The sequence below is a fragment of the Triticum aestivum genome, chromosome 2B, assembly GCF_018294505.1.
Source record: "Triticum aestivum cultivar Chinese Spring chromosome 2B, IWGSC CS RefSeq v2.1, whole genome shotgun sequence".
Classification (NCBI taxonomy): domain Eukaryota; kingdom Viridiplantae; phylum Streptophyta; class Magnoliopsida; order Poales; family Poaceae; genus Triticum; species Triticum aestivum.
Window position 1 is genome coordinate 244,487,549 of NC_057798.1, and position 12,422 is coordinate 244,499,970.

A 12,422-nucleotide genomic window follows, 5' to 3' on the forward strand; every position below is an offset into this window, starting at 1 on the left:
AAGACAATAACGGAAAAGATGGTTCCATTTATACACGAACTTGGACCATGGCGTGCCTGTAATACATGTGGAGTGCGTCGTGTGATTGCAAAGGGTGAATTGACATCCATTGTTTTTAGCTCCTTTGTTGCTTTCTTTCTCCTTCCTTTGATTCTTTGATGATACTAGACCAGCATGGAAACATGTCACTCGTACTGTATAAAGTATAATTTTGAAGCGCCACGAGCCAAAAATACAACTCATTGCATTGTATGTTCTCGTCTACCTGCAACTAGCGGGCCATCCTGCACTTAGATCTTGTTAGGTTTGTGTCTTTGTGACGTCTTGCCTGGTCTGGAGCCTCCATGGAGGTTGCCCCAAATTTGTTTGGTTGTTGCCCTAAAAAAGCCTCAGATAGCCAGGCCTGAAGTATCATGTAGGTGGTTAGCCTAGATAGAGGAATTAGGGAAATGGTTAGCCTAGCCCAGGCATTAGAATTCCAATACCTGGCTAGCGACGATAGTTGCTTGGGATTGTAAGTATGAAAATTACTCTTTGTAGATGGACCTGCCAATTGACTTTTCAAACTTAAATTCTCCCGGCCGCAAACCAAATGCCCTTTCTGCTATGTTGTCTGACAAGGCAAGAAATTACCTGGAAACCAAGTCCATGTCAGGCCGCAAACCAAATGCCCTTTCTGCCATGTTGTCTGACAAGGCAAGAAATTACCTGGAAACCAAATCCAGGTCAGGAAACATTTTTCCTCGGGCCCGTAGTCTTGGAAACAAACCAAATAGTCAGTTGTAACCGCCATCAACTCAAAAGCCCAGATTGGTGTCCAGCAATTACTCCCCAAGATTTTTTTCGAAACCATGCAAGAGATTTGCATGTATTCGTTATATAGAAATGATTAGTACAATGTCAAAAATGGTGCCAAATGGCACGATTTAAAGGCAAAACCACAAATAAACAAACGACCTAAGGATCTATGGCACAAGCGCCGACCAAGAGTGAACAATAGCCAACCAAGCAAGAACTAGTAGGAACAAGAAGAAATCATAACCATACACGAAGGAGTTATCGGCATCCTCCTATATGGCATCCGCCATCAGCCTGAAGTGAACCATACTTGCATGAGCATGGACACCAAGTCACCAACACAGAGATGACCGCAACATCACAAGGAGCATAACACAAGCGCGGGGAGAAGATGACCGTAGGGACGACGTGCGGCCAACCAAAACACGCACCACCGAAACGACCAAAGTTACAACTAGACCGACAAACCCTAGGAGGAGGGCCGCCCATATCACAACCGAGGGACGCCGGAGCACCAGATTGTAAACACATCTCTCATCGATTCACTCAGCTTTTTCTCAAATATGTTTGCCAAACTTTTCAAGGGTGTTACCATGCGTTGGTAGCATGGGTAGCACACGAGTTTCCTATGGCACTAGAAGTCTTCTTCCATCAATGCCATGGCGACATACATGTGTACCATCACATTTGTCCATCTACAAACCACGAGAGCACATCACCGGAGCCTGGAGGCGACACCCCTCTCTCTTTCGTATGACGCCACAAACGCGGCTGATTTGCAAGAGCCAAACAAATAACAGAACCGATTTTTTGTTTGAGACAATAATGGAACAGATGGTTCCATGTCTACAGGAACATGGACCATGGCATTGCCTGTTATACATGTGGAGCACGTCGTGCGATTGGAATGGCTGAATTGACATCCATTGTCTTTAGTTCCTTTGTTGCTTTCTAGTTTCTTTCTCCCTCCTTCGATTCTTGGCGGATATCAGCCCACCAGCAGGGCAACATGTAACTCGTACTGTGAAGTACTTCCTTCGTCCCATAATATAAGAGCGTTTTTGTGCAGTGTCAAAAATGCTCTTATATTGGGACAGAGGGAGTAGTATATTCTGAAGCAAGCGATGCTGGCCAAAAATCCTCAGCAAAGCATTGACAATGCTCTTTCTCCACTCTAATTAAGCAACTAAGCAGAGTTTAACTGCAGGTCAAAAAGAAATTGACTTATTACTGGGAAGCACATGGCGATGTTGCAGCTTGAAGATGTACCGGAAATCTTGAGGCCTCACTAAAACATGCCAAAATTTAGGTACAGGAATAGGTGTGCTTCCAGGCATCCCAAACATTATACCAGCATAGGGAGGAACTTACAAACCCCAGCTTGTGGGAAAAGTGGCGCCACCTGAGCTTTTGAAGTGGAACCGAACAAACCCAGAGCGCATGGCCTGGATGGCGATATCCACCAACGCGATCAAAATAAACGCAATGACAAACAGAATGAACAGGATGTAGGGCCTCTTGCTCCACCGTCCAATCATGCCCAGTGCAAACGGGTAGATCAGCACCAGAATCCACGCGTTGAACACCAGCCCAAGTCCTGCATCTGCCATCTGCATCAGTGACCATCCTCCCACTATCGCCTTGCCTATCGACGCGCCAATGGCACAGACATTCACCGCTATCACCACCATTGTAGGGATCAGCATCGGAGCCCACTGCACGGCATACAGTTCAGCAAACTTGTCGCTGGTACTGCTTGCTACCTGTTTCGCCGTAAGCTTGAAGGAAACACCCTTCAGGCCAAACAACTTCAGCACTATGTGAAATACTGCTGTAGGGTACACGGCTGTTGCACCAATGATGTAGAACTGCTCGTTGCGGATCCAGTCCAGCAGCGTGAGCCCAGCCCACTTGATCTCAACCATACCGATTAACTCGGTCAGGGCTATGACGATGACAAGGTACAACACATACGTGGGAAATGGCTTCTGTATGTAGAATTGCCCACGGAAGATCCATATCACCGGGAAGAGGAGATAGAACACAAGAAAGACAGATGAAACTGGGTAGGCTGTCATGTTGGCATAGGCAATTCTTTGCATTGGGTGGAGCCGGCGGCCAGCCAGGAGTGGGCAGTTCCGTGAGAAGAACATCTCAAGGGAGCCCCCCGACCAGCGCAAGATCTGGTAGAGCCGCTCAGTGAGGTTGATTGGTGCGGTGCCGGCGAATGCATCTGGCTCCATGCGGCAGTACATGGATCGCCACCCATTCCGGTGCAGCCGGAAGCCGGTCACCACATCCTCAGTTGCAATGTTGTACACCCAACCAACTTCTCTGCCCCATTCAGTCCCGTCCTCATATGCACATGTCATGACATGAGCTAAGTCAGCCATGACAGGCTCTTCAAGTGCCGGCGGCGACATGATGGAGCGTTCTTGGTCTGCTGCTGGCAGTATTGAGCTGATGAATGATGCTGAACTGCCAAACTTGGTGGAGCTGTCCACGATCTTGACGTCATCAGGTCTCCAGCGAGGTGGGTCAACACCGTAAAGTGCGACACGGCGGAACATGCAACCAGTGCCAACATAAGACGGCCCTTGGATGCCATTGAGGCCGAGCAAGGTGGCGTCAAAGAAGACACGATTGTGATTGCAGTACCTATCTGTGGGATCAACATCATCGAAGCGTTGGGGAAACTGGACAAAGGCAGTATTGTCACCTTCACGGCGATCGAGCATGAAACATATGCCAGCACGGAAGGCTTTCGAGTTGTTGACGTAGTGGTCACCATCGAAGTTGATGATGAAGGGCGCATTGGTCAGGAGGGCAGAGACTCGCAACTGTACGTTCATGGCACCTGCCTTCTTTTGATGATCACAGCTTGGACTCTTCTCGCGGGAGATGTAAACGAGCATTGGGAGGCGCACATCAACTGCACTGAAGTCTAGAGGACTGTTGGTGCTTGCTCCTAGACCAAGTTCTGGTTCATAACTTGGATGTTTCAACATAACCTATTAAATAAAGATCACAGTTTGAAATAAATAAGCACTCATGTATGATTCTAGTCATAAAAAATTATAGTAAAAAAAGTTAGAAGTGAAAATGTATACCTTAACGATTCCAACATGCTGTCCTTTCTTATGATTTTCGGCTGGGTCAATCCATGTGCCTGGCCACTGTGTCCCATCTGCCATCCAAGTTGCCTTTGCACCTTCTTTGGCAGCAGCATGATTGTACACATCTGACCGTTTGGGAATAAGGGTAAAAAGTGCATCTAACCGCTCCTTGAACTCATCATACTCTCTACACATGTGCCTGCGGTCGTTGACAAAGTCTTGTGGTGCATTTCCAGTGTATGGGCGTGTATTCAAAGAAAAATAGCTCTCAGGGGCTCTTGGCTCAATGGAATGTTTTCGGCAAAAGGGGACCCATAATGCAGCAAATTTTGCAGTCTCAAGCAAACCATCATAATGGATTATTGACCCACCATCATCTGAGAGGTAGCAAGCATGCTTGTCAACTGGATAGTCTGCAGCAAGGATGGATATGATGGAGTTCATAGTGTATATCATAGGTTCATTAATGGGATCAACGGTGTTGATGAAGACATCAAGGCAAGGAAGGTTGGAGTTGCCGTCAGGGAGATCAAACTGCTGTTCCAAGAGGGCAAGGTTGGGGACACGCTTGACAGGGTTGAGCTTTGCAACTTGGTTTAGCAACCAAGTGACGCCAAACCAAAGATCCCCAACCATCGATATCCACCAGAGCCACATGCCATCAGCATATGGGTGCCTGACACGCCATACGAAAAATAGGACGATAGCAACCAATCTGATCAAACTCAGCAACCTGTTATACAGAAAAGAAGAACAATTAACTAAAAGATCAACTCACGGATATAGCTTGAGAAAATAATACCCGATACTAGGCTTAGCACAAGGACAAGAATCTCTAGCATAATTTAGAACCTTGCAGGATGTAAATTTACGAGTAGCGCGAAGTGTGAACGATACCAAGATGAAATGCAAAATTACAAAGACACATCACCTTCCAGTCCAGGAAAAATAACAATTAACAATCAATATAGCATGTTATTAGTAGAGAAGTGTAAAACTAAAATTACAGAAGCATTTCGATGAAGAGCATTCTTATAGACTTTCTAATGGCCGCCTTTTATAAGTGGCGGCTGAACCATATCTGACATATCAGCTAGTCCTGCCAACGTAATTTTAATCTCGCAACCACTATAACAGTGGAGTTCCACATGGAAGTCCTTATCAATAATAATATCTTTCTGACTAAGCTCAGATTCAATCAGGTTGCTAAAACCACCCTATTGATCAAAGATCTCTGCTGCCCCGGATATGACAGTTGACCTTAATATGATAGTTTTAGTATTTGCTGTCGCTGCTGCCCCGGATTGCTAGCTTAAGTAATTTGCACATCAAAGAAACCTTCAACCTACATTGTCAGAGTTGGATGGCACAGTGAGCGTAACAGAATTCAGTGGTAATAATGCTAATGCGGGGTTCTTACATTTTGGAAAACCTAGATGGGAGGCGCACTTGTTCATTCTCTTTCTATTTCCACTGGTTTCTTTTGTTCACTTGCAATGCGGCAGTGAACACAACGAGGCACCAAGGAGAAAGGGCGAACGGAACTCGTGTCGAGAGGAAGCGGCGGATCGACGCCCTCCGGCCACCCGTGCACGACAGCGCGGGGAGCCGCAGATTGCCGTGCAGGACGGCGAGGTCTGGGATCAGAGAGCGCAAGTCGAGGGGTGGGGTCGAGGCTTAGCCGGCCCATTGGAGGGGCAGGCAGGGGCACGTCGCCCATCGCCGCCGCCTCCACCGCTGCCGTCGCCGTACCGTGGGTTTGGACGGGGAGAGTGTGTGTGTGTGTGTGTGGCTGGGGGCAGCTTTGTCCCGCTTAGTGCAAGACCGAGCGTCCCCTCGCCATAGAGCGCGCAAAGTCGGCCGGCCCAGTAGCGTTAATTTCGTTCTTTTTTAATTTCTTTATATTTTAAATATTTAAATACATATATTCACAAAATACTTCAGTTAAAAATTTAAAAAGTGTTCATCGCACACTTAAATAAACTCTTAATGATGAAAAATGCCGGCTCATCTTTAAAAAAATATTGATAGCATTCACAAAAATGTTTCATAACAATTACAAATATTATTGTGCTATTTAAAAAAATATACAACCTAAAAAAATGTTTGCATTATATAAAAATTATAATTTTACTAAAAAACATTCATGATACTTAAAAAATGTTCAATTGTCTCAGAAGACATTAATGAACTTTCTTTAAAATGCTTATACAATGTAAAGAAATTCGCATATTGAAAAAATAATACTAAAAGTTTAAAAAATGTTAATGGGGTTTAATTTTTTTTAATACAATGTAATAAACTAATTTTTGATTTTAATTAAAAATCATAACATTCCAAAAGGTATTTAAAAAAAGTTCAAACATGTTATTTAAAAAATGTTCATCATGAATTTCAGAAACTTTCAACGTATATAATTTTTTTATGGAAACCAAAGAAAATGAATAAATGAACATAATAAAATGAACACGTATTTGAAACCTAAAGAAACCGAACGAAGAAATGAAAAAAAAATATTGCATTCGTTACTAGGCCGGCCCATTCATTGCACACTGTAGGCGAGAGGTGCATATATCTCGTGGTAAGCAAGATATGGAGCAACTAGTTAACGGTTTCCGAGATAGTTAACTGATTGCGCCAAGTGGTGTGGCCACTCATCGCCACCAGTTGTGCATTGTGCAATGTCAGGGTTTTTGGTTTTTTCTTGGTTTTTCCTAAAGTTTTGACTGAAAAAAGTCTCATTTTGCGCACTTTGCACGGTGACCATGGAAACCAATCACCTGCTCTTCGCTTGCCTGTTCGCGGTGGACTTTTTGCAAGCGGTGGGGGTGCCCGTCTTGGGTGTATCTGCTGAAAGGTTGGCTGCCCTTGTGGAGGCGACGGTTAAAATCGTTGGGTCGCCGATGGAGTTCGTTCTCCTGTGCTGCTGGCACCTTTGGAAGCACCGGAATGCAGTGGTCCAACGACAACAACCCTCCCTGAACCGCACGCTCGCCTGTTGTTGGGAAGACGCCATCCTCTGGCGTGGACTCTTACCTGAAGATCGCCGCCCCCATGTTTCCGCTTGGTTGCGTGCTCTGTCTGTGGTAGCTAACTAACCACGACCCGAGGATGTCCCCCGTGTGCGTGTCTCTCCCCCCGTACTCGGGCATGTGCATATGTGTGCTTGCGAGTGCGGCGTGTATGTATGTGGGTAACTATTTGGGATCCTTAGCCCACTCTGATCAATATATTCAGTGGAGAAACTCCCCCCGCCCCCTCCCCCTGGTGAAAATTAAAAAAAGCTCATTTTTTTTAGAAGTCGGGCGTTTCATAGCTGTGCATCTCCAAAAAAAAAACATACGGCACTTGTGCTAAGAAAAAAGAGAGCGTGTGTTACTCCCTCAAGAAATAAAAAAGAAGAAGAAAAGGAGAGCGTGCGTTAAGCGTTGCGCAATGCTCACGCATTATACAGAAGGCATATGAAAAATCCGTGGGAGCATTCGTGTCATAGCCTGTATTAGTGGGCACCGAGCACGCGAAAGGAACCGTGCAAGCAATAGACTACGCGATCCATCTAATGATCAGACGCACTTAGTCTTAGAGGCGAATGGCCAGCAGCTGAGCACTATGAGCAACCACGCATGACCAAGTCTCAAGTGCACCGTCCGTTATGTGCGAGTCTTACATTTCCATTTGCAGGCCTAGGAGTGCTTTCAGTCGGCAAAGCACCAACTGGCTAACAAAATGTTTCAAGGAAACCAGCTATCTAGCAAAGATTCTTTTCTACTCCCTTCGTTCCTAAATAGTTGTTTTTTTAGAGATTTCAAATGGACTAACACATACGGATGTATATAGACATATTTTAGAGTGTAAATTCACTAATTTTGCTCCGTATGTAGTCACTTGTTGAAATCTCTAGAAAGACAAATATTTAGAAACAGAGGGAGTACGTACCTCCTACGTGTATACGAGCGTGCTGCATGGAGCGCCCTTTGGACATCCATGTCATGCTGAAATGCCAAATTTGACACATAGCTATCAAGAGGCATCTGTGTCAAACTTGTTGGTGCTTTTTCTTTTGCTGTGTTGCAATTGCTGGTTAAGTGATCTCTGGATTGACATAAATCAACATCAAAGGCTATATTTCACTCCTGCTACCCTTCTTCTACGGAGCAAACAACCCTTAGATCGTCCAAACTAAGCATAACTTAGGTTCCTTGTTATGGTACCTGCAGCCTATCAAAATTCAATTTCTAAACTTGCACGGGCGGGTCACATATTTTCTGGACTTATTTTAGGCTTTCAAACGATGTTCTTATAACGTGCTATGTTTCTTTAAAAAGAAAAAAACACTCTAAATTGCATTTTATTCAGCTAAAGGAACTTGCCATAAAAGCATCTAGTTGTTGTAATTTCCGTTTTCTTAATTACGTAATGCTATTTCACAACAGAGTGCGACGCTGGTCAGCTGGTGCCAAAGCCCAGAAAGCGAATGTGGCATGCCTATTAGGCCTTCGATGTGGAAGCCCGTATGTATTTTTTTTTCTCCTTTTTACTCCCTCCGTTCTTAAATATTTGTCTTTCTAGAGATTTTAACAAGTGACTAGATACGGAGCAAAATGAGTGAATCTACACTCTGAAATATGTCTATATACATCCGTATGTGGTAGTCCATTTAAAATCTCTAAAAAGACAAATATTTAGAAACAGAGGAAGTACATAATTGTGCATAACATTTTCATGCTTGTAGAAAACAAAATCGACTTAAACAAAATGATCCCTAACCTCGAAAAGACAAGTAAAGCAACATTGAGCCACGTCTTAGGTGTGCCTATCGTCACATAGCTATCAAATAGGAGACACTGAAACTAGGGTTGGATTAACGAGTAGCTCGGCTTGTTAAGGATCTTCTCGTGCTCATTAGGAATCAGATCATTTTTTGTTAACCATTTAAAAAAATATTTGCTCGGTATATTAAAAGCTCAAGGGCACCCGCGAGCGCTCGCTACAGCACGTCATAAGTACAAGTAGCATGTCATGTCAACAATAGCTTATCATATAATTTAAACAACTGCATTGCAAATGCATTAATGATTTGTCAATAGCCAACAAGGCAACATAATAGTGTAACAAACATGCATAAGTCCAAGCATAGGAGGCGTATGTGGGCTAGACTTGTGAGGTGGCCTAGATGATTGCAATTAAAAAAATCGAAAAGAGGAGTACCTCCAGCCTCTGCATCAAGAGGTGCACACAGTCATAAATGATTGCAACTAAATGGACTAATAATAATATTGACAAGTTTAGCGAGTTGCTTGTGAGTGTCCAGTTCATTAAGCTATTTAGTTTAATAAGCTGAAATGAGCACGAGTCAAAACTAGTCGTGAAAACAAGTGACTGTTTTGACTTTGAGCTTTTTGTCCATCCGTACTTGAAACCCGCCTTTGAAGGCAAATACTCAGTGTATGACGGCGGTACAAGTGAAGTTTTTGTGTACAAGCACACTCACCAGAAAAGTGACGTTGAAAAAGTTTTACCATAACATATAAAAATCGTGTCCAAGTTAATAGAACTCGCCGTGACTGCCCCCCTCCCCCTCCCCGTCGTGAAAAAACAGCACCAAAAACAGTACATAATTTAGGGCGGCCAATTATGAACTGTTTTATATGGAGTAGTTCCTTCATTTTTTTACTCAACATATAAATTTGTTTGAAGTCAAACTATGCAAAGTTTGATCAAATTTAAATTTTAAATATCAACATTTACAATATAAAAATTAATTTCATAATGCATCTGATGATATTGATTTTGCATTGTGAATGTTAATATTTTTTCTATAAAGTTAATTAAACTTTATAAAGTTTGACTTCAGACAAAATTTATATGAAGACTAAAATGAAACGAAGGAGCACATGGTTAATTTTAGTTTCATACATGAACGCCCGGACTGCGGCTGATCGACCACGATTTAACCTCTTGGAGGAAGCTCTTCAAATTTGGCGTCATGTGTATCTCAACAATGCTCTGAGGAACCATATTGACGGAGTATTTTGTTTCTCACCACAGAGGATACACTGTCATATGCAACAGGACACTGCCACCTCAGAGTGCGACTGCATGCCCCATACCAATTTCTTATGGCGCGACCGATTACCAACTAAGCTGACACAAGTAAATCGTGATCGATCAACCGCATTACGGGCGTTCGACCAATTAGGCGATTACCTCTTGGTGCATATACACAAGTGCCATAAATTAGAAAAAAAAATAATGAAACTCCATGGGCACTAGCACCCACGGTTTTCTTGATATAGAAGAAGCATCCCTCATGAGAATTCCAGAAATTCGTCCCCGACGTGGATTGAACTCTGGTCGTTAGGTTTACAATCATGCGCCCCCAACCACTGGGCTATGCCCACATCCTCACAAGTGCCATAAATTAGAAGGTGGTTTATTAACACCCCGAAAAAGAAATCGCGCGAAATGCTGACTGTTCAAGATATAGCGCACCTGTAGGGATGCAGAAGGATGCCCTTGACCTTGAACGTCCGGTACAGCAGCGGCCGCCGGCCGTCCTCGCCTCCGTCCGCTATGGCGGCGGCCATCTCTCCCTCGTCGGCGGCCACCCAGTACTTGTCCTTCGGGCTGATCTTCTTCGCCACCTTGCTGCCGCCGTTCGCCTGCAGTACCGGCGTCGCTCTGTCGGCGACGCCGGCCTTGTGCCCATTGCCGGTGCCGTTCTCGAGCGCCAGCGCCTGGTCCGCAACGCCGGCGCCATTGCTCGCATGACCGGCCCCGTTGGTTGCCGCCAGAGAACCCATGCCCCACGATTCCAAGCTATGCACAGTAGCTAGCTACACTCGATCGTGCTTACATATGCTAGCTTTAACTGTCTGTGTGCGATGAGATCACCGGATGGACAGCAGCTGAGCGAGTGTATATATGGTGCACGAGCTACGGGAGTGGGAGTGCGCAGCGAGATGTACACCGGTACCGGACTGTCGGCTGCGTTCGTGGGATCGGAAGGCGGGTCACTCGGGAGGGAATACGGTTCTACAGGGTGGATCGGCTGGGCTGCAGCTATCAACTAGCGCGGCGACGATAAACTATTATTGCCATGCGAGCCATGCCATTAAGGAATGCACCTCTAGTTTATTCAGCAGCAGCGAGCGATGGGATCCGGTCTTCCCTCTTGAAATCTTGAGGAGCTAACGGTACGAATCGGCGAGTTTTGCGCGCGCGCGGTTGACACTCACTGCAGCGAAGCATAACAAAGACAGAGTGTAGAGAGCTCGTAAGTCTTCACCGCGCGCCTAGATAATTAACAATGCCACACGTGCCATTAAGGACTGCAGCGTGTTTAAGTATCAGCAGCGGAGATGAGATCCGCCCTGTTGGCGGACTTCCGCTCCAGGAGAAACGGTGCAAATATTCAGCGCTTAGCTTAACAATATAAAAGCATTTACAGCCGGCGTCTCATACGTCCGGGCGGGCCGCCCGGTCATTGTTCGGTCACTTTTTTTAATCTAGACGATCTTCAAACGTCCGGGCTGACCGGCATCCCTCGTATCAAGCCCAAATATGGGCGGATATGGAGGTGCTCGGGCGCATCCGTGCACGCCCGTCACGTCGGATCTGGCCCATGCTTGCCCAACCGATCCCACGTAAATTTTTACCCATCCGCTCGCCGGACCAAACCCTAACCTTCCACTCCCCTCCACCACCCAAACTCGCCTCCGGCTCCTTCCGGCCGTCTCTGGCATGGCGGGCAGCGGATCCGAGCCCTTCACCTTCAGATCCATCGACTCCGAGCTCATCCCACACGGCCCCGAGGAGGAGATGGCTGTCCGGCTTGCGCTCCACCGCGTATGGGAGGAGGCCCGTGCATAACTGCGCTCGGACTCCATCCGTCGGGAATCCATTGCGTTCGCCCAAATGGCGCATGGATCCGACGCTAGGCCAGTCGTAGTTGCCTCGTCGGAGACCGTGCGGTCTGTCTGGCGCCCGAACGCGCTGGCGGACTCGCAACCCCTCCGTTGACACGCCAAGCATCGGGGCGCACCATGGGCCTCATCCGACGAGGCCATGGCACGGCATTTGTCGTGGTTCTAAATCTGACAGTAGAGTGGGGGGTAGGTATGGAGAGGCAAGGTCCTAGCTATGGAGAGGTTGTAAACACAAGAGATGTACGAGTTCAGGCCCTTCTTGGAGGAAGTAAAAGCCCTACGTCTCGGAGCCCGGAGGCGGTCGAGTGGATTATGTGTATATGGATTACAAGGTGCCGAACCCCTCTGCCTGTGGAGGGGGGTGGCTTATATAGAGTGCGCCAGGACCCCAGCCAGCCCACGTAATGAAGGGGTTAAGGTGTATTAAGTCCGGGGCGTTACAGCTAACGCCCCACATAAAGTGTCTTTACTATCATAAAGTCTACTTAATTACAGGCCGTTGCAGTGCAGAGTGCCTCTTGACCTTCTGGTGGTCGAGTGAGTCTTCGTGGTCGAGTCCTTCAAGTCAGTCGAGTGAGTC

At 46.0% G+C, this 12,422-nt stretch overlaps 1 protein-coding gene across 2 annotated transcripts; it reads right to left on the bottom strand.

Annotated features, from left to right (window-relative positions):
• Positions 1-1,592: 1,592 nt before the first annotated feature.
• LOC123044577 (probable mixed-linked glucan synthase 8) lies at positions 1,593-10,934 on the bottom strand. 2 transcript variants are annotated; one of them, XM_044467357.1, is made up of 3 exons: positions 10,407-10,934; positions 3,909-4,647; positions 1,593-3,809 (listed from the first exon to the last, which is right to left on the bottom strand). In XM_044467357.1, exons 1-3 carry the CDS (start codon positions 10,715-10,717, stop codon positions 2,166-2,168), a joined length of 2,694 nt encoding a protein of 897 aa, XP_044323292.1. In that variant the 5' UTR covers positions 10,718-10,934; the 3' UTR covers positions 1,593-2,165. The 2 variants fall into 2 exon arrangements, with proteins under 2 accessions (XP_044323292.1, XP_044323293.1); XM_044467358.1 differs by lacking the exon at positions 10,407-10,934 and adding an exon at positions 5,335-5,731.
• Positions 10,935-12,422: the final 1,488 nt, after the last annotated feature.